This window comes from Cebus imitator, unplaced genomic scaffold (assembly GCF_001604975.1).
Source record: "Cebus imitator isolate Cc_AM_T3 unplaced genomic scaffold, Cebus_imitator-1.0 Scaffold74, whole genome shotgun sequence".
Lineage (NCBI taxonomy): Eukaryota > Metazoa > Chordata > Mammalia > Primates > Cebidae > Cebus > Cebus imitator.
The window spans coordinates 3899417-3926341 of NW_016107389.1; the positions used below are offsets into that span (position 1 = coordinate 3899417).

A 26925-nucleotide genomic window follows, 5' to 3' on the forward strand; every position below is an offset into this window, starting at 1 on the left:
TGAATGCTCAGCTTATTTTAAAGGGCTTTACATGAATAAGGACTTTCCTCAGTCTCCTGTACAACCTCAAAGCCGTCTGCTCTGGGCAAGCTACACTGCCCCATACCCCTACCTTGCAACATGATGACAAAGAGCAGCTGATTCTCTAGGGCTCCCCTTGGCCTTCTGCTGTGCTCCAGAATATACTAGGTTATCTTGATTTTGCTGTGCTTTTATTCAAAAAGGGATAACTTACTTCTTAGCCCCAGTGAATGGTGGTCCAGTACATCATAATGATTTGTTCTCTCCAGTAGGTGGGACTGTTCATTCTTGTATATTTAAGAAACACCCCAACATGCTTCACATGGCGACATGTGTGGAAGTCATACCAAAAATCTATTACCGACCTCCTGATATAAAATTGCAACTAAGTTAGCAACACTTCAATTTAATAACAAACTGTACTTAGATACTATGTTGGACTCCTATAAGTGTCTACTAATGGAACTCCCACCTTTTGTGTCAAGATGGAAGAATGAAAATGTTGGCCAAGATTCTGAATGTTTATTCATTCATGGAGGTATAATCAAATGTTTGTATGTCTCATATGTAAATGGATTCTACTCACCTGGAGCTTATTGATATAATTTTGTTAATTTTCACCACAAACCTAAAGAACTCAACTTTCCAAGTCACCTTAGTGCTAAGGAAGGTTTATTAACACTAACTCTCAACTGAACTTTATCACAGAGCAGCAGAAAAATCTCTTTCCAAATTATGCCTTAAATAAAGCTGTTTAAAAAAATTTTTTTGAGGCCTAGCCTTTTAGACCTTTTGCTCATAGCTCCCCGGATGTCTGTTAAGGAAAGGGGAGATCAGTGAGTTTTCAGACTCACACAAATTAGAAGGCCAACAGACTGGGAAGACAAGGTACCGTTTTAATCAGGAGGTATCACATATTCCACTCACATTCAAGAATGTTATGTTCTCTGCAGTGAAAAATATGAGGCATCTTTGTAAACTAGTTATGCACCTACAGCCTCTAGTTCCCAAGAACATCAGGTCACCAAAATGGTCATTTTTTTTTTTCTTGTCCTGCTGATAGAAGGCTGAATCTGCTTGCTTCTATTCGACTTTGAGATCTTCTTCAACTTTTCTAGTATCATTTTTGTCTAGTACCTTGAATGTCTCCAAAGTCTTCCACCATCTATATAAAAAGTTGGCTTTCACTCCCATTTCTTCATATGTGGGAGAGATCTGTGTCTTGGTCTCTCCCCTAGTTAGGCCTGCAGGCTTTGAGTTCTTCCTATTATCCTCAGGCGTGTTTACATTTACCCTTCTATAACATAAGCCTAAGTGGGTATCTCTCCACGGCCCCTCTCTGGCCTAGGTTGTCTCTCTTAGCCTTAAGAAAATTTTATTTACTAGAATTGAAGAAGGAAATGTTCGAATGACAGTGGAGTCATTTATGCACCTTTGCAGAAGGTCAAGCTCTGTGCCTCAAGTGGCCTTAAGTGATGAGTACAGATGTGCCTCAACTTAGTGATGGGGCTACATCAGGATAAAAGCATCTTAAGATGAAAATATATTTAATACACCTAACATACTGAACACCATAGCTTAGCCTACCCCACCTTTAATGTGTTCAGAACACTTACATTAGCCTACAGTTAAGCAAAATTATCTAGTACAAAGCCTATTTTATAATAAAATGTTGACTATATCATGTAATTTTTTAACAGTGTACTAAAAGTAAAAAAACAGAATGGTTGTATGGGTGTTCAAAGTATAGTTTCTACTGAATGTGTATCACTTTTAGTAAAATACACATAGAGTCAGTCTGGGCACACTGCCTCACACATTTAATCCCAGCACTTTGGGAGACTGAAATGCAAGGATAGCTTGAGACCAAAAGTTTGAGACCAGCTTGAACAACATAGCAAGACCCTAACTCTACAAAAAAATTTTAAAAAGATTAACTGAGTATGGTGGCACATGCCTGTAGTCCCAGCCACTTGGGAGACTGAGGCAGGAGGATCATTTGAGCCCAGGAGTTCAAGGCTACCGTGAGCTATGATCACATGCTGAATTCCAGCCTGGGCAAGAGTCAGACCCCTCTCTACACACAGACACACACATACAGACACACACACACACACACCCCACACATACAAATATAGATAGAGTTAAAAATTTGTAAGCCAGGGACTACCTGCACTGAGTGAGATAAGGCTGGGGAGGCTAAGGTGGGCTGGGGCAGAACCACATGAAAGGAAGATGCTAAGGATGAGTGTGGAGATGAGGGAGGGAGAAAGCCAGTGGTGGCCAGGTCCTAGGAGTGTGAAGTTATGGGTAATCTCTCTCTTCAATCTGCCCAGTGACCTCTCCCATAAATTCTACACGTTCACTAGTGCTCTGGATGTGAGTGCCTAAATCTGAGAGACTGAGAAGAAGTGCTGGCGTCAGAAAGGAGCACACATAGGGGGACAACAATACATCTGGGATGTCTTATTTCCTAGGCTTTCATTGTTATTTCTCTACTAAGAAATCTTTCTTGTGAAAAAGCTTTTAGCAGATGATAAAACACAAGCATACTCTCAAAGTCAGGTCAGAAAATATTATTTGAAGAATTTATGACCCACGGTCCTTCTTTTATAACACAGCCATTCCTCAGCGTCCGTGGGAGACTGGTTCCAGGACCATTAAGGATACCAAAATCCAAAGATGCTCAAGTCTCATATAAAATGACAAGGTATTTGCATATAAAGTACATATATCATTCCATATGTTTTAAATTATCTCTAGATTGCTTATAATTCCTAATACAATGCCTACATATCACTTTATTCACACAAATTCAACACAATATGGGAAGTGGCAAATTCAACTTTTGCTTTTTGGAACTTTGTGGAATTTTTTTCCCCTGGAATATTATTGATCTGCTGTTGATTGAATCCACAGATGCTGAATTCATGGATATGGAATGCACAGATATGGAGGGCTGGATGTACTTAGCAATAATGTCTTGTATTAGGTTTTATTTAGACTCCCAAATTAGCCCCCTTGGGTCATCATACTCATTTTACAGATATGTAATTAAAGAAATGGAGGTTACATGATTTGCTGCAGGTCACAAAACTAAGTAATAATGTTCTTTAGACTACAATGAATGCAGACTAAGCCTCCTGTCTCCTATATCCAGACAGTCTCACTCTATTAAACTGCTCCTATAAAATCCAAGTCCTCCTTTATTTTGCAGAGGAGTAACTCGAAGATTGCTAATATTGGGAAGTCCCCATAAAGTTTATGGCTGGCCATGGTTCTAGCACTGAACCATCGTCACATCTCCCTGTTCAAATGATTTGGTCACAGCCTTAAACTGAAGCCATTCAATTCCTGATAGTCAATGCTTTAAATATGCTATAAATTCAATAGCTTCTATTTATTCAGCTGCCTGAAACTATTGAGTCTTTTTTTAAATTAAAAGTTCAGTAAGGACCTTAATTAAAAATTCAGTAAGCCTCATCAGACATGGGTTGCCAGGAGCAAGGAAAAGAAAACCAGACTCAATTTGGGAGACCTGGGCCACCCCCATAAGCGAAACAAGCACTGTCTGTGCCTCATTTGCATTAAGATGAGTTTTCCTCCTCTTATTTCCTAATTTTTCCTCTAAAAATGAGCAAATTTAACCTCTCTGTGCTTTTGTTTGCACATCTATACAATAAGAATAATGTCACTATTTAACAGGGCTGTTATAATGATTCAGTGGGTAAAGAACATGATGGAACACTAAAAATCATGAGGGTCCTCTCATCACTTTTCCAAATATAATAATGAATAAGGCCAGATTGTCCCAGGTTGTTTAAGAGTGTCTGTTTGCTAGCTCTATCAATATTCCAGATAGGTGTGGCAATTTAATGTGTGTGGTCTAGCAATGGAAAATGAAAGCTAAAGGGCTGAATTTCTTTCCTGTGCTCAGGTGAATGGGAACAGCACGAGAGGGGCCACAGAAGGGATTCAGCAGGAAGAAGAGGAAAGGCAGGGCTGAGGTGGCCAGGGCAGCACGAAATCACATGTGACCAAGGCATCCTCAGCTTTCCTTTAGAAAAGTAGCAAGAGGAAAAAGGGTCAAAAATCACAGTGTGGAAACTCAGGCTTGAAAGAAGCCTTAGATGTTGTCTACTCTTTTTTTTTTTTTAAGATGGAGTTTTGCTCTTGTCACCCAGTCTAGAGTGCAATGGTGCGATCTCAACTCACTGCAACCTCCACCTCCCAGGTTCAAGCAATTCCCCTGCCTCAGCCTCCCGAGTAGCTGGGATTACAGGCATGCACCATGATGCCCAGCTAATTTTGTAATTTTAGTAAAGACGGGGTTTCATCATGTTGGCCAGGTTGGTCTTGAACTCCTGACCTCAGGTGATCCACCTACCTCAGCCTCCCTAAGTGCTGGGATTACAAGTGTTAGCCTCTGCACCTGGCCAGAAGTTGTCTACTCTAATCCTCTACCTGGCTGGTAAAGCAATCTCCTATCACATCACCGGCAACACACATTCATCCAGAATTGCCTTGACAACCAGAGACACCCTCCTTGAAAAAACAAACCCATTTCCATCCTAACCGTTAGAAAGTTCCTCTATATATCAAACTGAAATTCAAGTCCAAGGGCAGTATTTGTCAAATTATTTCCACTCTACTTCTGCCTTTATCCTTACAGCAAGGAAATAATTTTGTGATAAGATAAACATAGGCTTTTAACTAAATTTTATTTTTCAACAACCTAGTGGAGACCCCTCACATTGGCTGGCTGACGTAGCTGAATTCAGTGTGAGACAGTTATGCAACTTTCCAGTGCTAGCCACACATCTGCTATTGATTATCATGAGCATTCAGAAGCAAGCAGCTCTGCTCCAGACGCCCAGTGATAATCTTCCTCCTCAGTGTGCTTGCTCCAAGGGGGTAGAAAACAATGCCAAGACAGGTTGAGTAATGGACCTTACTTGACTGCATTTGAGCAGTTTAGAGCTTTATTCAGGTTTCTGAACAAAATTTGAAATGTGAAATCCACAAAGAAGACAAACGTAGTTCTCCATTTGCGGAATTCGGACCACAGATTCCCGGTCTGAGATCTATTTGAAAGTTTAACACACTTGTAGTTGCCATACTTTGATTTTCACATTGAGTTTCTGAAGTGGGTAGAATCTATTAACAATTGTGCCAACTGGTAACTGCTTAGGAGACAGAAAAGGCTGACCTAGGCTTGCAGTTGAGAGTAGCCAAGACTGACACTCAACAGACAAACTCAGCAGGTGGTAAAAATGTGAACTGAAGCAGAACTTATCCAAACAGGGCTTCAGGGAAAATGGGAGGTTATTTTTGAAGGTAGGGTGAAAGGCATGGATCAGAAGTTTTTCCTCTTGAATAGGTTACAAAATTTAAGTTAGCCCTTCCTTAAAGAAGAGCTGCAGAAATACATACTAGTTATGATTCACCAAGTTGTAGGCATCGTGAAAATGAATGCATTTTCTGAGAAACTGCTCACCTGAACAATGTGCCAGCCTACCTAAAAAAGATAATATTAAGTCCATAAATTTCCTAGTAGAAACAGGGTATCTAAAATTCACCAACTTTCTCAGTCTGAAGTCTGTTTCAACAGATATTTCACTACTGAACTCAGCAAAACCCCATCATATATCAATTAATTTTCTCAATTTCAACAATATACAGCCCATATCAGACAGAAAGAAATGATCTAAATGGGTACATCGGCTACCATTCCCACTGCTGATTTTATGCTACAGTGTAAGCATGAGAAGGAGTTGGGAATTTGCTGTTTCCTCTCTTCTTCTAGTCTCTGCATGGACTTTTACACTGTGAGCATCTCACACACTGATAATGAATGTTGTGTTTAAGACTATGTATTATTTCATAGAAAAATGCTTCAAAGACAAGCTAACTCTATGATCTGGTCTTAAAGAAACAGCAGCCTGTTTCAATGCTAAGGAAACAGTGGGAGTAAGTCTCATACTTAATAGGAGATGGTATATCAGTCTCCAATCCGGTAACTTCCTAAGAGGTTTTTTAAAATAATATTGACCCCATCCAATTTTCACTTTACATGTGACTCATACTCTTAACCAAATCAGCATCTTATAATCTCATATGTTACAGTGATGTGGTCAAGAGCTGCTGAAAAAGACATGATTTCAGCTCTGAGGTTCCCAAATGATGTGCCAGTGTACCTCAGGGCACTATAGCAAACTCACAGAGGTGTGCAGGATATTTTGTCTTTGAGGGAAACATAGCAATATACAACATTTCTCAGATGCTTGCATGAATTACTATTTCAAGCTATTTCACAGTTTAACATTAGATTGCATTATTTTCCTTTTGATGACATCATTTCTTTGCAAAGCTAGGTTGGTGGTGGTTGCTATGTTAAAAAGCAAGTACTAGTTGAAAAGCGATGTGGAACAGGAAATTAGGGTATCACAATTCCATCCAGTTTCAAAGTTTGAGGAACTATGATATATTTATTGCCTCACAGCTCAGAATTCACCCTTCATTACCCACTATGTGAAGACATAGAAGGGACCTTTACATATTTTTTCTTTTGCTAGCTGGTACCATTCTAAGCTTCGTCAGTGGAGAGTACTGTAGACACATTGCAGAAAGAAGCAGTTTTCCTTCCTGGTTCTGGTATACTCTTTCTGCAGGCTGCTGCAAACATGCATGGCTCCTAGAGCATCCACACCTTCTTCAGCAACTGGCTCCTGCTGAACGTGATGGTCAGCACCTCCCAGCCTCCAGCAGCTTCCACTGGCATCCCTCTCAGTTGATTTTGCAGCAGAGTGTGTCCAGTGAGAAACCTCCACATGAATAGCTTTCCTCAGCATCGTAGAGGATAGATTTCTAGCAAGTTCTGCCAGCACAGCACCCCAGTGACTTTGCTGCAAGCCAGGGAGCCACTGCCAGCCATCGCCTCTCCAGCAAGGTCTGGAGTGGAGACAAGCATGTGTTTGGGTGCTCTATCAGACCCATGGGTAGTGGCTGCTCCTTGTATCTGCTATTCCTGTTATTTAAAGTTCTCTTTACTTCCTATTAGCCAGTCCCCATTATAGTTAACTATTTCTCTTTTTCTTAAGTTTGTTTTCTTTTGTATTTTTTTTAAATTGTGGTAAAAATACATATAGGATAGAATTTACCATCTTTATTTTAAGTGTACAGTTCAGGAGCATTAAGTACATTCACATTGTTGTGCAGTCATCACTACCATCCATCTCTTGAACTTTTTCTATCTTGCAAAACTGAAACTCTGTACCCACCGAAGACTAATTCACCATTCTCTGCTCCTGTCAGCCCCTGGCAACCACCATTCTACTTTTTGTCTCTATAAATTTGACTACTCCAGGTAACTTACATAAGTGGAATGAAAGAGTATTTGTCTTTTTGTGATGGCTTATCTCACTTAACACCGTCAAGGTTCATCCATATGGTAGCATGTCAGACTTTCCATCCTTTCTAAGGCTGGATGATATTCCATTGTATGTATATATCACATTTTGTTTATGCATTCTTTTGTAGACAGACACTGGGATTGCTACCAACTTTTGTCTATTGGTTTACAAATATCTCTCTGAGACAACTTTTCAATTCTTTTGAGTAGGTACCCAGAAGTAAAATTGCTAAATCATATAGTAATTCTAATTTTAATTTATTTGAGGAACTGTCACGTTGTTTTCCTAGTTAATATACCTTTATTTTAAACTCTCCTTTAGATAACTGTGTACTTTATATTTTCATTAGATCCAGACCAATATATGCAATGCCCAACAGGTACACACATTCCATTAAGAAATGAAAAGTATTCCAATGCAAGACACCCAAAAAAAACAGAAAAAAAAAAAGAAAGAAATGAAGAGTAACATAAAAACATTTTTTTATATTTCAATATGTATGTATTATTTTTTCACCACTACAAAGTTATTAATACAGAAATACTAAGTTGTTTGGAACTAAGCACTTAACAAATGAAACTGCTAAGTATTTCTTTTGTCCTAGAAATGGCATGAAAAAAATTACTGAGACCACTAAGGGTGCATGAGCCAGGAAGATTTGGAAGGCTCTGCTCTAGCCTACGTGTTTCCAGCTGCCATTAGGACCTGTCTACTTGGATGGTTCCTGAGGCTCGCCCTATCTAGGGGTATCTCTGAAAGCACAGATGGAGCCTTAATATTAATCATACTTAATATTATATTTCTTTATAATATTAAGTTTTTCTCACTTAGGCACTGGGGGCTACAAACCTTACAGTTATCATTATGGTGCTCTGTCCCCCTTATTTCTAATCTCACATCAACATGTTTCCTGAATAGGCCTTTTTTTCTCTCCATTCCTGCAGCTGTCAGTAAAGCCATCATCTCTAGTTAGCATTGCCTAACAGATTTTAAGCTGTTTTCCCTTAAACAAGACCATGGGTTGAAAATTCAAATGCTTACTGAAGCTAGAAATATGTTAATTCATACCTGCCACACAACAACTGGATGCCTCAGTCCTTGCACCTATGGAAGGCAACACCAATAGGACAGGCTATGGGTGAGGCCCCATTCCCAGGATGCCTGCTATTGAGACTTCCAAGTCTCATGTTGAAATGTGATCCCCAATGATGGAGGTGGGGCCTGAAAGGAGGTGTTGGGGTTATGGGGGTGGATCTTTCATGAATGGCTTGGTGCCCTCCCCATGGTAATGAATGAGTTCTTGCTCTATAAGTTCATGCACGAGCTGGTTCTTTAAAAGAGCCTGGTACCTCCTCCCCTCTCTCTTGCTCCCTCTCTATGTGACACATCTGCTCCTGCTTCACCTCTGCCATGAGGAAAAACTTCCTGAGGTATTAATAGAAGCTGAGCAGATGCTGGTGCCATGCTTGCATGGCCTGCAGAGTCATGAGCCAAATAAACCTCTTTTCTTTATAAATTACCCAGACTCAGGTTTTTCTTTATAGCAACACAAAACAGACTAATACAACTGCTGAAATACCAACCTCTCTCTCCCAAAGAAGGCAACAGCAATGCAAGGGAGTATGAATGATGCTACTAGGGACAAAATCATGAATGTAGGCCCACACACACACGTAGATATGAGTGATGTGAAAAGGAATCATTCATAAATTTTTGACACCTTTTTTCATTAGCTGGAAATTACTTGAGACAAACCTTATGATGAATCATGACACCCTGTGTGGCCACACAGTGGGGACAGCTGCTGCTGGTCTATTTTTTCAGCTGTTACATCCTCTTTTTACCCCTCTCAAAGCCATACTCAGGTCCCAACTCCTCTTAAAGCCTATTGAAGTCCACAGTGGACCTATACTTCTATAGTGAACTTGTACTATACTTAAAGTTGATAATCTTGACGTTAGTTGTCTTCCGAGGCAGCTCATAAGCTATTTAAAACACAAGATTACACCTTGCATTTGTTTGTTCTCCTTTCTACAGAGTACAACACATGTTGGATACTTTCGAAGCACCATATAGCTAATAAAATAATCATTTAATAATTTCATAATATAGAATTATGACAGCATATAAGAACAATCTTAATTTCCTTTTCCCCAAAAATTACCTTACAAGAAACTATGAACATAAATATCTGCTATCTTCAGAGAAAGAAAACAAGACAAGAAAATTTGCATGACATTTGGAGCACTGAGGTTAGTAATCTTCGACAATCCATAAAACTATCAAGTTTACAAAAATTCTGTCAGAAAAGGAGCCAAGAAAAAAATAAATCTGACAGCTGCAAACCTTCTGTTTTACAACATGCACAGAATGGACACACATCCTTCGACATCCTTATAAACTGAGCGCCGAGCAAATGCAAACATCTCCAGTAGAGCTCCAGTGGACTCCAGACTTCAACTAATAGACTGTGCTTACCTTTACAGAGACAACCTTACTAGCCACCTATCAACCCACCACAATTGCTTTAGGAACCATTAATAACATGGATTGAACAAAATTCCATTTCAATTAATGGCATTTCCAGGACAAGCAAGACACCAGCAGCAGCTGTCCACTGTAAAAGAGCAGCAATCTCACCATCCTCAGATTGGAAACTTTGTTTCCTTTAAGTTAGGAACTAACATCCTGCACTGGACCACCTGAATATTTAGACTAATAAATCCCAGATGGGAATTCCAGACACCTCTTTACTAAAGACACGTAGGCAATAAACATTCTATTAAGCAAGTCTCCTAGGAGTGAGCTTCCCTTCAGAGACTGTTTTCATTTACAACATACTGTGTTTTCTAAAGCCAATTTGGGATCCCTCATTGTACAATGTGTAATTAATTTTGTCATCTGATTTTTTTAATGGATGAAATTAATCTGTGAATGTAAAATGTCCGCACCTTGGTTGTCTCTAATATCTTGTAATTGAATCAGAGGAAGAAAAAAGTATGCCACTTGAACATAGCCCCAAATTCTGAATCAATAATCCAGTATAGAACCAATGTATGTGCTTATATTAAGCTATGTTTTAATATCCTTAGAAATAATAAGTATAATTTATGAAGGACCTATTATGTGCTAGGTGCAATCCTAGGCACATAATAGAACACATCTCTACTCTTACTATGTATCAGCATAGCAGTGGTTTCTAGCTCATGAAATGCTGCTGCATACATTGCCGCTGATCCTCGTAACATTCCTATAAGAAAGGAATCTTGGGTATTACTAACTCTGTTTGCTCCTGATGAGGATACAGATCCTCAGAGAAATTAAGTGGCTGGCCCATGGTCACCTAGCTGGGATTGAGTGTGAGCTAAGACTAATCGTGGGTCTTCTGACCTCACTCCATGCTATATTTTCTCTATACTATGGTGTCTCTGATTGAGCACAGCACAAAAATATACTTCAAGGCAAATCTGCCATATGCCCCAAGAAAATAGGAAACAAGAGCTGTGTGGCTGGGCGCAGTGGCTCATGCCTGCAATCCCAACACTTTGGGAGGCCGAGGCGGGTGGATCACTGAGGTCAGAAGTTTGAGACCAGCCTGGCCAACATGGTGAAACCTCATCCCTACTAAAAACATAAAATTAGCCGGGTGTGGTGCCTATAATGCCTATAGCCATGAGGCGGCTCATGCCTATAATCCCAACTATTTGGGAGACTGAGGAGAGAGGATCACTTGAACCCTAGAGTTTGAGACCAGACTGGACAACATGGCAAGACCCCATGTCAAAAAATGGTGGAGGGAGGGTGGTCAGGTAATAAAGGAAGTAAGGTAAGTCAGAGGTTAGTTCTGATTGGGAAGCTCTGAGTTTGGCTGACTTGGGGAAAGAGGGAGGCAGACGTTAATAGAAAAGGGGAAGTCCAGAGGAGGAACAGGTGTGGCCAAGTGGGAGGGCAAGGAGTTCCACTTCACACATCTGAGTCTGAGGTCTGAGCAGGGTAACTGATGTGGGATGAGCTTGAACATCACCTATCAGATCTGTTTCTCATATCACCAGAGCTCTTCCACTCGGTCTGCTATAAAGCTCACGGCCTTCAATGAAAAAATTTCTAAAACAGATTACATAGAATACCTACTCTTAACTACACAAAAGCTACAGAACATATTTTTAAAAAAAGACTGTTGTTAATCACACTGGTCCATAACATACTTTTGAACCTACATTTGCTCACTAAATCTGCCTAATAAAGCTGTGCTTTTTCATTGCCTTTACACCAAATTAACAATTTCTGCCCAATTTCAAGAGATAAGATGCATGTGATCAGGATTTCACATTCTTTTTAAATGCTCCAGAAAGCCTGTCCCAATACATAGTAGATCTTCAGAACAGATGTAACTCCCTGAATATAACAGAGTCAGGTTTTCAGAGGTAAGGGAAGGGACATTGCATTCTAAAATCCAAAAAGTGAAAATGTATAGTTAAAACTACTTTTAAAATTGTTTAGGCTGAGTGTGGTGGCTCACATTTGTAATTCCAGCACTTTGGGAGGCTGAGGCAGGTGGATCTCTTGAGATCAGGAGTTCTAGACCAGCCTGGCTAACGTGGTGAAACCCCATCTCTACTAAAAATACAAAAATTAGCCAGATGTGGTAGTGTGCACCTGTAATCCCAGCTACTCTGGAAGCTGAGGCAGGAGAGTCGCTTGAACCCAGGGGGTGGAGGTTGCAGTGAGCCAAGATTGTGCCACTGCACTCCAGCCTGGGCAACAAGAGCGAAACTCTGTCTCAAAAAAAAATGAGCCGGGTGTGGTGGCTCACGCCTGTAATCCCAGCACTTTGGGAGGTCTAGGCAGGTGGATCACAAGGTCAGAAGATCAAGACCATCCTGGCTAACATGGTGAAACGCTGTCTCTACTAAAAATACAAAAAATTAGCTGGGCGTGGTGGCAGGCGCCTGTAATCCCAGCGACTTGGGAGGCTGAGGCAGGAGAATCGTTTGAACCTGGGAGGCAGAGGTTGCAGTGAGCCGAGATCATGCTGCTGCACTCCAGCCTTGTGACAGACAGAGACTCCGTCTCAAAAAAATTAATTAATTAATAATTGTTTAAATGACCCAGAAAGTTCAGTACTGTCTACATGGCTTTGAATAGACACAATACTATATCATTTCCTCTAACTGTTAGTCTATTTAGCTATAGTGGTCAATCAGATATTCAAATTCTTCCTCCTTAATGATGATCAATTCATTATAGCCCAGTTGCCTGGTCTTCTGTACAATGTGCTTCCCATTCTGCTGATGGTCAGAATCCTTAAAACTCATCCACTTCACACATTTTATCAACAGGTAGCGGTTACTTATTCAACATAAGCCATACAGACTCCCTGCCTGGTAACAAAGTGGCTGAATATGAATGGCCAGGATTTCCTGAAAACTGTCTTCTTCCTCAGGGCCAGATGTCACTTTTTATTGACAGCATCTAAGATCCCCTCTACAGTTTCTAATTGGAGGTCTAAGAGAACTAGGGAGAATCAGGGATCATTGTCTGCTTTGAGGAAGCTGTAGATGTCACTGTTCAGATGTCATCTTCATTTATGTATTTGTTAATTTCACAAACATTTATTGAACACCTACTATGTACAGGTAAAAGGTAAATGATGTAGATACAACAGCCATGATATCTGCCCTCACAGAGCCAGTCAGAAGTGAGGGTTGGAAAGGTACTGGAGGAGGAAATATCTAATATACTAATTAAAATATAGTACAGTAAGTTTAAAAGCAGAAAAGCAGGAGGTGTTATGAAAGCTCATAGGAGAAGTACCTCAATCAGGCCTGGGGGAGGGAGTCATGAAGGAAGGGTTCCTGAAAGAAGTGATGTCAGCCAAAGAAGGCAAAGAGAGGGAGAAAAGAAAGAAAAACGTCCCCAGGTAGAGAACAGCCAGTCAGAAGTGAAGGCTGAAGAAAAGACCAATGGCTATGATGGCCAGATGACCACTGGAGATTCTTCAAGAAAGGGAACTTAGTAACATGACTAGAGATGGCAGCCAAATAGCAAGAGATTGCAGAATGATCTGGTGTTGAGAAAGCAGAGACAGCATTGGTGGACTATTCATTCGAGAAGTTTTCCTGAAGGGAGTAAGTTGAGAGAGTACCCTGAGGAGAAAGCATAATCAAAAACACACAAATTTAGCGCAGCTTTAAGTGGCTCTAAGGAAGGAATACAACGTTTTTAGAACCCTCCCATTGGCCAACACCAAACACAGGGAAGCGGGGTGACATCAAATCTCTTACAAAAACACATTTGCAAGAATTTGCGTGAACTCTGACATGAGTTTGAATAATGCAAATTTTAAAAGATGAAGTCAAAACCTTCTTCATGCTCAGTGGCTGGTGCTGGTTCTGCAGTTCTAACCTAAAGGGGACAACACAGGTGTTGTCACTGGGAGGCTAGCAAGCCCCAGATTATGTGCTTAGCAGGTACAGGGAATACTCTCATTAGAAGGGTGATACTTTGGGTTAAACTCTGATTTTCTGTTCTACCGTCAGGTTCTTTTAAAAACACAAACATCCCTTGGAGGAAAAGCCGGTGGATGACTAACAGCTAAGAGTAAAGAATTCACTCATTTATTTGTTCCTTCCCTGCAGAGATGAGGACTAGAGGGTACCCCAGATAGAAAACAGAGATACAGAAATTAAGGCTGTTAGAAGGGTTGGGAGGAGAATGAACACAAACTTGTCCCATTCTCAGTTCAGCCCTGGCCACTAACTCCATGCCTGCCTAAGACCAAAAAGACAAAGAGAACTGAATATATCCAGTAGACAACTTGCAAAGCAGAAGTGAGAGTTTCAAATGCTTAGAGTTCCTTATCTTCAGTGATGCAAATTTTTAAATGATGTAAAATACTCAGAACTGTTTTGATTGAGATTTCCATCTCTACTTCTCTAAACAGATTCAGCCTCTAAAAGCCAGAAACCAAAAAAAAAAAAAAAAAAAAAAAGACTTCCATGAAGATATGATTTCTTTTGATGTGATTCCAATTTGTGAGTGAAAATTTTGGTGGCACCCTTATTCCGGAGATAGCCAGTCTTCTCATCTAAGGTAAAAGCTGAAATCAATTATATAAATGAAATTACAACTGGCTCACATCCATAAATACAGAATCTCTGAGACTGAACAAACAGCAGTGATAGTTGAAGTCAGCTGGCTTATAGCCCAAAGATCCTAAGCTGGTAGCCTTGGGACTGAATCCAGCTCATGTAGTTTTTGTTTGTTTGTTTAAGTTTTTCAACTGAACTTCAATGCCTTTAGATGAGACTGTTGTTTCTAAATTTACCACAGGACTCACAACCTGAGATTGTTCACATAGAGCACTATGTATACATTCATATTACTTGCTTGGTTCCTGTGGACATTTTAGCTTGGGACCATTGACTTACATAGACTAACATTAAAAACAAATATACAACCTCTCTCCTAGGTGGAGTTCTGGTGCTAACCATTTCAGAGCAGAGTGCTAGAGGGTTATTGAGCAACAGGATCACTAAAAAACAATAAACCACAACAGTGTACAACACCACTTTAATCAAACTTCAAAAAACAAAACAGAACAAAAAATCAGGAGACCGAAACACCAGTGAAGCTCACCAGCCCTGAATAAAATGTGTCTATAGCTTTGAAACTGCTTTCCAACAGAAGTACCTGCTAAGTCTCATTGAGCTTCCTTCATGTGCACCACTCGCACAATACCCCTGACATCTGGATGTCCCAGAACACAAGCCTGGCAGCCAATATCCAATTCTGGCTTGGCAAAGGAAACAATCCCTCTGTTCGGTGAACTATGGCCATAAATGCACTATCTGTGGTATCCAACTAAAAATACTCAACTTGGACCAATTCAAACTGCCACTCAGCCAGTCTGGCCACTTGGTGGCTATTTAAGGCATCTGCAGCACGTACTACAGAAACTGTGCCATCACCTGTCTGTTCATATGTCCGGATATGGAGGACCAAAGTCCCCACCCCTACCCCCACCTCAGTTCTCCATGACACTTCCTGCCACACTCTGCACAGAACCCAGGAATCGGAAAGCTAATGCTCAACGGAAGGTTTTGAAGTTGTCTTATTCAATCTTCCCATTCCTCAAACTTGTTCACAAATGAGAAAGCAGGCCCAGCAAGTTGATATGATGAGTACCTTAAGAGGGACTATTAACAGAATTAAGTCTCCAGGACCTCCATTGTGGCCTCAGGAGCTCAGGGTTCCTTCCTGCAACCAGCCTCCTGGGGGCAGGGCATGCCTTCAGGAACAGTGGTCCTCTGCAGCCTAGCCCAACGTTCCTGAATCGAATTTCTATGACCGGCATGGGCAGTCTAGCTCACTCAAGTTCCTCATTAGGGTCTGGTTGAAAGCCCACTGGTAATAAAGGATTCCTCTGCTCTGGCTGGCCCCCGTGCATATATTTCCATCAGAGATATGGGGAAGATTGGCTGGCTAGGGACATACTCCAGCCACAGATTTCATCTAAAAGATAAATGGCTACCTCTTCTGCTTACCACAAGGTGGTGTTTTCTTGTGTCACTGTGACTTTCATTTTCACCAGCCTTCTGAATGTTGCCCTAACCATTTCCCCTGCTCTAGACAGCCATCCTCCTGGAGGACTTTATTTAGAGAAAATTAAATGAAACTCTCTATGACTGATTACCCATTTCATTTATTTGTGTGCAGCTTCCAAAGCTTTACATTATCCACAGCCCATTTATTTCCATTAAAATAGATAAAATCATTAATCAAATATAGTGATGAAGGTCACAGCTAACAAATGTAAGGCCATTCTTTACAGAAACATATGGCCTTATCAAACAGTTTTTAAACAAAAATTATATTGGATTTCAGTGTTTTATGGGAACATATAATTACCGTAGAATGAAGAGCTGTCTATAATTAATTTTCTCCACTTCTTATTCTCATTGTTCAACTTACCAGACCAGATCTATAGTTCCCTGGGGATGCTTTATTGACCTCTAGAATCCCTTTGTGATCTGTAGTGCTACTGTGGTCCACAAAATCTGTGTTCTTGCTCTCCCTGACAGCATTTGACATTTGTCATCAGGGGTTGGTAATCCCATATATAGGGCCCCATTTACTACATACCATAGCCAGTCACCAAATAAGAGAAACTTGAAGAAAGAAGAGGAGGAGGAGGAGGAGGAGGAGGAGGAGGAGGAGGAGGAGGAGGAGGCGGCGGCGGCAGTGGCAGCGAAGAAAGAGGAGGAGAAAGAAACCACAAGAGGAGGCCTGTGTAGTAGACATCGTGCCTAACCCAACAACATGTTCGTTCCTCTCTCCCTGGGTAGCAATCCTGATCATTTTAAATAAATCACAGAAATCCCATAGAGTGACGGGTTTAGGCAACCCAAGCCCAAGCAATCATCACAGCAGATGCCATAGCCAATGAACTGGTCATTGAGACATCAGAAATTTGTTGGGGGCTTCTGGAAAAGGTCACTTGCTCCTCTGACACAACCACAAGAAGCCACTTATCTCTCTCCCTCTGGAGAGTGTATGGTGGATATGAAGTCTAGAATTGCAGGATTTTATCAACAAACGAGTTCAGGATGAAGCTCAACCACAGAAGGCAGAAAATGGGGCCTTTTTTTTTTTTTTTTTTTTTTTTTTTAAGAGACAGGGTCTCCCTCTATTGTCCAGGCTGAAGTGCAGTGGCACAATCATAGCTCACTGCAGCCTCAAATTCCTGGGCTCAGGACATCTTCCCACCTAAGCCTCCCGAGTAGCGGGCACTACAGGTACACAGCATCGTGCCAGGCTAATTCTTTTTGATTTTTTGTAGACATAGAGTCTCAATTTCATGATGTTGCCCAAGCTAGAAAATAGGTTCTTGACATCACTGAACTGCTAAATCAAAACTTTTTTCCCAGTTATGTGAGCCAACAAAAAAATCTCTTTTGTATGAACAAGTTGAACTTGGGGTTTCTCTTTCTTGTACAGCAAAAGCCACAATGGATATAATATCCTGGGCAGCTAAGGAGGAACAGTGCATGAAAATTTCTAATCTTGTTGCTGGCTTTACAACATTCTCCAACACCTGAAGGACAGTGGGTGAAGGAGCCAAGGATACACAGCTGATCAATGCTGTTGCCCATTTCCTCAAGCCTCCTGGTAACAAAGGCCAGAGGGTAGCCTGGAAGCCTCCTCTCCAGCAGGACCATTTCTGGCCTGTCTGGTGACAGTGATAGCAGAGAGCAGAGTCCAAAGGCTGGGGAAAAGTGGGTGGATGCCAAGACACCACAGAGGCACAGATGGGGTGGAAGTTCTGTAAGGTAGGACATGGGTCCCTGATCTTCCTCCTCCACTCAAAACTTGGTGCTGACCCACGCTCCCTGATGGGGCTTCCTGATAAACCCAACGTGAGAATATCCTTGTCATATTGTGGGTGGCTGCCTGCCTGACAGGAGCACAAAAGACTTGCAGGATGGGACAAGGTGCGGAGAAGGTATGTGTGTGTTCTAAGCTCCAGATTCCGATCTGGAATAAGGATCCAGGAATGAGGAGGTCAGGTCTGCCCTGGGATCTCTCCCAGGAGCTGACATATGGTGAGGAGCTCAGGGGCACATGTGGTGAAGGGCAGGAACATTATTCAGCAGTTAGCAAGAGAGGAGCAAATCAGCAATGGAAAGCCCTGGACTATTAATAAGGTCAGGCCAGATTTTTGTCTTAGAATGTGCTCAAAGTCGGCTGGGCACAGTGGCTCATGCCTGTAATCCCAGCACTTTGGGAGTCCAAGGTGGGCAGTTCACAAGGTCAGGAGATCAAGACCATCCTGGCCAACCCGGTAAAACCCTGTCTCTACTAAAAATACAGAAATTAGCCAGGCGTGGGAGCCTGTAGTCCCAGCTACTCCGGAGGCTGAGGCAGGAGAATTGTTTGAACCCGGGAGGTAGAGGCTGCTGTGAGCTGAGATTGTGCCACTGCACTCCAGCCTGGGCAACAGAGCGAGGCTCTGTCTCAAAACAAAACAAAACAAAAAGAATGTGCTCAAAGTCCACTTGGGGCTCTGTAGACAGCAAATTGCATTTCCGCACTTCCACTCAGCAGTCTTACAGCTGAAATGCTGGATTCCAACAGAAAGACTTTCTGGAAGCTAGGGAAATCAGTTAGGGTGTTAATTAGACTTTCTTTGGTGGCAACTTTGAGCACTTTCACTTTCCATCTCCCACACGCAGCAAATGCTGTAATGCTCTGGCTTAGATGGTAAACAGGAACCGCAGAAATGTTTCTTGTCAAGCCTACTGTTCATGGCGGCCCTCCTTAATATCTGCATTTCTACATGGCTTTGTTGTCCTATTGGCCCTGACATTTTAAATTTTTTATTTTATTTTTAATTTTTTGTGGCTGCTAACTCACACATGGCCCTGAGTTCTGATAACGAAATTTCCTCCACCAAGCACTCATTCTTAGGTTCTCATCAAATCCAGCTCAGATAGCTCTTCCAGGAGCACACTCTCCTAAAAATAGAAACAGAAAGACCACAGAGGTCTACGCCCTCAGGCTCTAGTGATAGGCAATTTTACCAAAAGGAGAATTGATTCCAAAGGATGCAAATCAATGCTAACCCTAATGGCTCAAGCTGGTGGGATGTCACGCTCATTTATAGACGACATGTACAAATAAACATATGAAATCACCTTGGTTGGCAAAAAAGAAATAGTGCTATACAAACAAATGTAAGTGCAAGATATGATGATGACGTAAATCTCCTATCGTCTAGAATGGGAGCTCTGCTTTAAGAGGAAGGGAAAGAATGAAGCAAGAGAATTCAGGATGAGTTCTCTCCAAAGATGCAAATACTTCACGTCGCTTTGTCCACTGGATGCAGGCTAGGAGACGATTAAACAAGAGGAGAAAATGCAGATGACAGCACAAAGTGATTTTCTTCTATACTTAGCACTGGTCTGACCTTCACCATAAAGTGATATTAGAGGATCTGGCCTGTGTCCAGAGGACAGTGGTCATAAGATCTAAAAGAGATAGAAGGGGAAAAAAAGGCTTGAACTTGTTCAAAGTAAAACAAGAAGACAATGAGTATTGGGCCAAAATGGTCCAGGTTAAGCTGTATTTGGTGACGAGTTCACATTCTCTCCTCAACTAGTAATCTTATTTTCAAATTCATCTTAAGTAACATTTAATATTCAATCTTACTAATTTTCAGGGTGGGAGGGTGATACTGAGAATGGTGATCAAACTTCTTAGGACTGTAGACATTTTATCTTATGTTTATTATATCCAAATAGCTTAAAAATGAATGCAAATAAGAAACAGGGGAGGCTTTATGAGACTGCAGATTCTTGTGCTTCACAGGCTAATGGGCAGAATACCACTGGGAAAACCTGAAGGATTTATTGCCATAGCAAAACAAAGGCAGGCAATATTTGGCAGAAAGGCTTAGACCTCTTATTTCAGAGAAATACTCTGCCATAGTATTTCTCTGAAATAAGAGGTCTAAGCCATTCTGTGTTTGTTATAGGTAGAAAGGGACACAGAAGGGGAACAACTAATGTTGAAACACAGCTGCTGGAGGAGCCCACAGCACTTTTCTTCCTCTCAGACCACTGCACTTGGAAGTCTGCACCTGCACATGGCCATGTATCCCCCAGGGCAGGCAGGGTGACCGGTAGAGTGCCAGAGGCAGGAGACAGGTTTTCATCCAAGCTCTCACACCACGAGGCTGAATGACCATGGACACCTTCCTTGATTTCTTTGGCCTACATTGGATTTGTAAAATGAGAAGACTGGACTAAATCAAATGGCTTCTCATCTCATGCCTAGTACAAGTCAAATTCATTACAACTGTCCACAAGGCCCTACCATCTAGCTCCTCAAAACCTCTCTGACTCATCTCTCCCCCTCCTTTAAGCTTCTGTACTGTTTCTGGAATACATCAGGCCCATTCTCACCTCAGGGCCTTTGCAGCCACTTGCCCTCTGTCTGGAAAGTTCTTCCCCCAGGATATCTACGTCTAGCTTCCTCACATTACTCAGGTGAGTCTGATATCAATCACATGCTCAGTGAGGATTCACTCACAATTGCAACCACAATTACCTGCCTTCACCCTCTCACTCCCTGCAACAATCCTTGTTTCCCTCTTCAGCTTGAAAATATTTTTTTCTACTTAGCACTCAGCTCTCCACTTATTATATATTTTTACTTATTTATTTTGTTGATGTTTGTCACCCCACCTAGAATATCCGCTATCCAATAGCAGGGATTTCTATCTGCTTTGTTTACTGCTATAGCCTCAGTATCTGGAAGGTGCCTGGGACATAATTCAATAAGTATTTGCTGAATACATATGTCCATGGATGGCTGGGAGGGAGGGAAAGAGGATTACAGACCTTTACATTGTCTTCGGTCTGGGGTCTGTGGGCTGTGGTGCTTACGGTCAGGGGGCTCTCTCTGCCACTAGGATGGACTCTGTAACCTCATGACAAAACAAGCTGGCCTAAGTGAAATATAAAGGGCCCAGGGCCAGACGCGGTATGCTTTCACTCCAGTGCAGAACCTCGCAAGCGCTGCTTCCTGCTCGCTCCATATCTTAAGATGATGGGCATGTACACCCAGCACTCTCAGCAGTCATACCCTGGACTCCAGATGTTGTTTATGAGAAATTCCTTATATTAGCATTCAGCTCCACATTTCCAGAATCTAAATTAATGTCATCTAGGGAAAGCATAGTTAAACCCACCTTGTCTGATTCTTCATTTAAAATCCCCAGGTAACAGGGAAGTAAGTTTCCCTATTGCCAAAATATCACACTTGAGTTTATCCTGAAGTGGGAAAAAGTACTGATGCTCCCACAGGCATTTCAGCCAGTTCCACTAGATGGCAACATGGTCAGGATGTGCTGATATCCAAGAGTGAAATTTACCAGGAACAGAGTAGACAAGCTCCTACATGCCACTCTACCGCTACGGTTCTTAGCTTGGCATGCACAACCTTGCCTCTCCTTCACTTCAAGTCTGGCTATATTCAACCACTAATTTACAGTTCGTTCTCAAATGGCTCATGCTTACCCTTGAATGCTTATGACTTAATCACTCCAGCCTTGGAAGCCTTATGTACACATCTTTCTGCCAAAGTACGCTGCTTACCCTCCCTTTGGAATTCTATCCAAAACTCACGTCTTCCACAAAACCCTCCCAAGTAAAGCTGGCTCTGTTCTCAACTGTATATATGCAATGACATACAGCCACAGACACATAACCATTTTTATATATGGCTAGAATGTGTGTGTATATGTATATACACACACACACATACATATATGACGGGATCACATGCACACCTCTAGGCATCTAGTAGACAAATATACATTGACTACAAATGATATATAAGTGACCACATTCCATACAAGAGAAGCCAAGATTCTACGAAATAATATTTATTGGCTGCCAAGGGTTCAATAATGGACCAAAAGACTAGATATACCAACACCCACCTATGTCTTCCAAATTCTAGTTTTTTCCTAGTATCAAATTTAAGTTCCAGAAAATCTGTTGAGCAGAAAAATTTTAAGTAAACTTAAGCAAATATTATACATCAAATTGCAAAAAAGTATATAAACACCAATATAACTTTAAGGGCTATTTAAAACACTGTATTCCAATCCTTGGCAACTTTTTCAATTTACTTTAAAAATAAAATTAAGTCTACTGTGGAAGCATTAAGCATGGCTAAAAACAAACCTAAGGTGTTATTTTAAAAGTACAAAATGCTTTATATATAAGGTAAAATTTTTTTTGGTTGTTAGCGAAAATGGCAACAGCAATACTCAAACAATTACCCAATGAGAGAATAGAAATAAACACCCTCGCGTTTACGGATTGTTCCATGTTGTTACCACTGCTGCCAGACCACCGGGAACCAGAGGTGTCCTATAGTTAATAAACACATAAAAAATGTAAAAGAGAAATTCTGGGTGAAAAAGCCATCCAACCTTTTCAGAGTCCCATCTCTGAAACATTTCAAACCTTCGTCTATTTATAAATGAAACTGTCTACGTGAGAACTTCAGATGCCATTTTTTCCACCTACAATACTTACACCTCCCTCAGCTTAACACTGGTTCCCCACACCCAGAGCCATAGCAAAACAAAATAAAACAAAAGTGATGTGTTGAACACAGTAACTCTAAAGCCACAAACAAACATTATTCCTTGAAGACAGCAATACCATGCTAGTCATCTGAACATTTTACCAGATTTCAACGAAGACATTACATTCAAACATATTCTGAGGGCAGTTTTAACTCACCTAGTTTCAGCATATTCTCCCTGTATACAATTAGAAGGACAACTTCACAGTATCTTGGTAGAGTCATACAGACTTGAGGAACGCACGCAAACACCCTGTTGACGTGTGCACTACGGCGCCTGCATCACCTTCGGGGAGACTCAGTCCTTCTCAAGAAGAATTCAAAATAATTTCTACTATCCTTTTGAAAAATCTACCTTAAGCTTAACACATAAATGCACAGAAGGCACTGGTCAACAACAGTCACTTTGAAAAGTTGTCTTGCTTGTTATTCTGGGAGCTGGGTTTCGTCACTTGTAGTGGAATGCATTATGTAGCCTTTAATTGTAAGTCCAGAGAGGTCTCCACATTCACAACAGGGATGGACTCGTTGCTGCCTGCACTTGCTCCCTGTAAACTACAGCTACACAGAAACTCAAGATTACCTGTGACAAGCAAACAGGAGTATATTCAAAATCAAGCAGAAACAGGAAGTCTAATGTTTCAACATGCTAGAAAATAGAAACAGATACTTAAAAAACAAAAAGAGGGAGAGGCCTCATTCACAGATGCCTGAAGAAAAGAAAATTTTAAAAACACCTCATTCCTACCTGTATAAACATGAACGTCTATTAAGTATTGCTCAGAGGTGTTTCTGTTCTCAGGAGAACTAGAGAACACAGTTTGGACAACGTTGCTACTTAAAGTCATTAGCCTTTTGCTTTGGAAGAGTATAGAAGGTTTTCATAATGAATATAACTGTGAGTGTATCCAGGCACACACTATACACACATGTACACATACACATACATGCATATATATAATCTAATAGTTTCTTTATGAGCCTGTTTATTTACCTGGGCATCTGGCAGTCACTGCCACCCACAAATCTTTCCTTATCCACCCCACAAGATTCTGCCAGTCCTATGAGGCCCACCTCAAGTGCACCACCTCTAAGAAGACTTTTCCTGGGTGACCCCAGTTAGGTGTGTATGATCTCAACCTCTTCCCTTAGCCCCTACTGCACCTCAGTTGACCTTTCTTGATAACACTTTTTTGGTATCTATCACAGCTGTCCTTGTATTATCTTTGGTTGTTTATCTTACTCTCCCAACATGGTAAGCTTCTTGATTTTATTTCTATACTCTGTAGCAATAACACTCCACCTTGAATCTACCAGGCACCTGGCAAAAAACGTGGAAGGTAATGGACACACTCTTCAAGGCCTGGCTCAGAGTCTATGTAGACCACTTTCCGGTTTTGCAGACGTGCAAGTTATTTAACACCGCTGAGCAATTTTGCACTTCTGTAAGATGAGAATCACATCATCAACGTCACAGAATTGCTAGTAAGATTTAAAGAGAACCACGTGAAGCAAATAACATATTGCTTGATGCACACAGAGTTCTCAAGCAGTAATGAGCATTATTACTGACCTAAATTAAAATCAAGTGCCAAATACTAATGTGGGAAGGAGGTCAAAAGAGATACCAAAACAACATCAATTTACAAACATATCTATATGTTTCCTGTTTTCTTTGGCCTACATTAATCATGTGACTAATTCATAGAGATATGATGTTTATACCAGTTTATACCTTAGAAACAATATTTTTGTGTTCTTTTGTGTTAACCCCCCAAATTCTGACTGGACTTCCAAGCCATGAAAACTTCAACAGGGACTAAGGGTCAAAGAAGGCGTCAAGAGAAAACTCTTCCTGGAAGTGCAGGACTCTAAATCACAAGAACTTCCCAGGCCGTGATTCACTGGCAATTCCAAGGGTAAGTTACAAAGAGCAGAAATGCTGCATCTAAACAGAGGAACAGGCCCCTCACATTTCCCTAAAATGTGACCTCAGTGGTGGCTGCTTGGCTAGGTGGTCACCAGGAACCACTCTTTCCATTTCTGCTGGGGGAGGATGGGGCAGTGCAGTGAAGCCGGGGGAAGAGAAGGCTGGAGAAAGAATCCTGCAGTCCTATGTGAAAACAACTCCCACCATCACAGCAGGGCCCTTACACACACTCCAGGCCCAGTCAGGGAGGTACCAGCAAGGTCCCGACACCAGGCAAGGGCAGAGGAGGCTACACATGGTAGCCTCAGGTATCCAGTGGGCACCTCCACGCCCAGCAGGAAATAACTGATTTTGGAGAGAGTTCTCCAAAAATAGGAGAATAAAAAGCAAAGCATCTGCATAGGCATTTCCCTAAGACACTACTCTTCTCTCACTTGAGACTAGAATGCCCAGGTTGTCCTTGGATCTATTCAAAGTGTGCTGTTTAAACCAGTACCAGCAGTTAGCATTCTGCTTATCCTATTATATTTGGGAAGAAAGAAGAGTTGCAGACAGAGGCTAAAGAGCAGGGAGACTCTCGAGTAAATATTTGTGAAGCAGTCAAACCTTATAGAATAGCCTTATGTTTAAAAAAAAAAGTTAATCTCTACAAAGATGCCTTTGTAGACATGACTATGCACAGAACTTCCATGCTTCCCTAGGACTTGTGAATTAAGACATTCTAGGTAGGCTCAGGGATCAACACTGTGATGGTCACCCAATATGGATGCATCACCCATGCTTCAAGGCAAGGCAGAGAGAGCAGACAGCTGAGAATTCCAGCCCTAGGAGCCCTGCCTGGTGGCCTCTAGTGGCTGAAGAATCTGTCCAGACCCAAATTTGTAAAGGCAATCTGCGCTCAGGAATACACGTGGCTCTTGGCCTTTTTGTTGGTGAGTGGAGCTCTGCAGCAGAAGCACAGGGCTAATCTGCACCCCAACTCCTAATCCACAGCCCCTGAGAGCACAACTGACACTGTCAGTCATGGGGGCACTCTGGAGTGTCACAGTAATACCAAATGAGCTGTCATGAGGGAAGTCTGGGGCTGTCTTATCTGGTATTCTTCTCTATCTCTCTGCAAACACACGATGGTGGCCATGAGAAAACCAGATCCTTCTCCTCCGTGTGTGTGTGCTCCGGGTTATCTTGGCATCTCAGAGCAAGAGACTATCACTTAAATCATTTCACTCCCTGCACGCTCAGCGAAAGTGGGTGGCAATCCCAGTTTCCAAAGCGAGTGGCAGAGCAGAGAGGTTAAGCAGCATATTCAACAGGGCCCTGCACAATAGGGCAGGGCTGAGAGGAGAGGCCATGAGGCCTAACCCCTGCCCTACCAGTACAATCTCTAGACACACACGCTCTCACTGGCCTAGTTTCATCAACTGCTTATCACATACCCCAAGAAAAATATTTCCTTCACAGCTACCCACATCCTTATCAGTAGCACATTCAACAAAATCATCACAAGAGTGAGACATTTGTGCCTGCATAAAAAAGATATTTTCATTTGTTTATTTCATCTAATTCTACAGCCTCAGACAAAACTGGAAATGTCTACAAAACACCTTGACCTTTATGCTTTGGCATTCCCAGGATACTTCCTAATCCCTAGTGCTTAATGCCATGACTGCCAAGATTAATTTCATTTTCTTACTGTTCAACCTTTCTCTCTTCCCATCAGTTCTCTACGTACGCTCCTGACATGCTGAATCGCACCCATACCAACTCTTCAATGGCCTCCCTACACCACGGCCCTAATCAGAGCTTCCCCCTCCTCTATTCAACTTATTCCTCTCTGTCTCTCTCCTCTTCTTCGAAGAGGAAGGAATCATTGATGAAGCATGAAGAAGGCAGGCTGAGAAGGAATTATTGCAGGAGACCCAGTGCCTGAGACAAACAATGTGCTCAGAAGCGTTTTCCAGATGTTCTAACAGAGATGGTGGACGGTCAGACCGAACTTCTCACATAAAGGAGGCCTTGCACGGCACAGGATTTCCCCAACCTTGTCTAGACATGGCCTTGCATGGTCCGTGTCTAGACAAGGTTGGGAAAATCCTGCTGCTAAGCACCTGCAAATGTCCACAGTGTGCATGATGCTCTCACTGTGGTCCACTCAGTCCTCGCCAAAACCCTGGGAACTGGGCATCGTTATCCTCAGGTTACAGGTGTGGAAACCCAGCTCCATAAAGGTAACATCTGTGCAGCAGAATGCTGGAATATGAGCCTATATCTGCTGGCTTTTTTGTCTTTGTATCATATCACAAAAACATCCATGATTCACCAGGCAAAAAGCACAAAGAGCAGACCACATGGAAAATAGGAATAATAGCTTTAGGTTTAATAGAAACGCAAAATAACTCC

General features: G+C 41.7%; 1 protein-coding gene across 3 annotated transcripts in view; it reads right to left on the reverse strand.

The window, feature by feature from the left end:
* The window catches only part of TNFAIP8 (TNF alpha induced protein 8), a 119085-nt gene that overhangs the window by 37714 nt on the left and 54446 nt on the right, over positions 1-26925 (reverse strand). The window contains exon 1 of one of the 3 annotated variants that reach the window (XM_017531870.2): positions 22754-26567. The exons of the other annotated variants lie outside the window; for them this stretch is intronic. Within the exon in view, the coding sequence (XP_017387359.1) occupies positions 22754-22820 (67 nt within the window). The 5' untranslated portion in view covers positions 22821-26567. Of the gene's footprint in view, positions 1-22753; positions 26568-26925 lie in introns of those variants that run through there. 3 annotated transcript variants of the gene reach the window in all.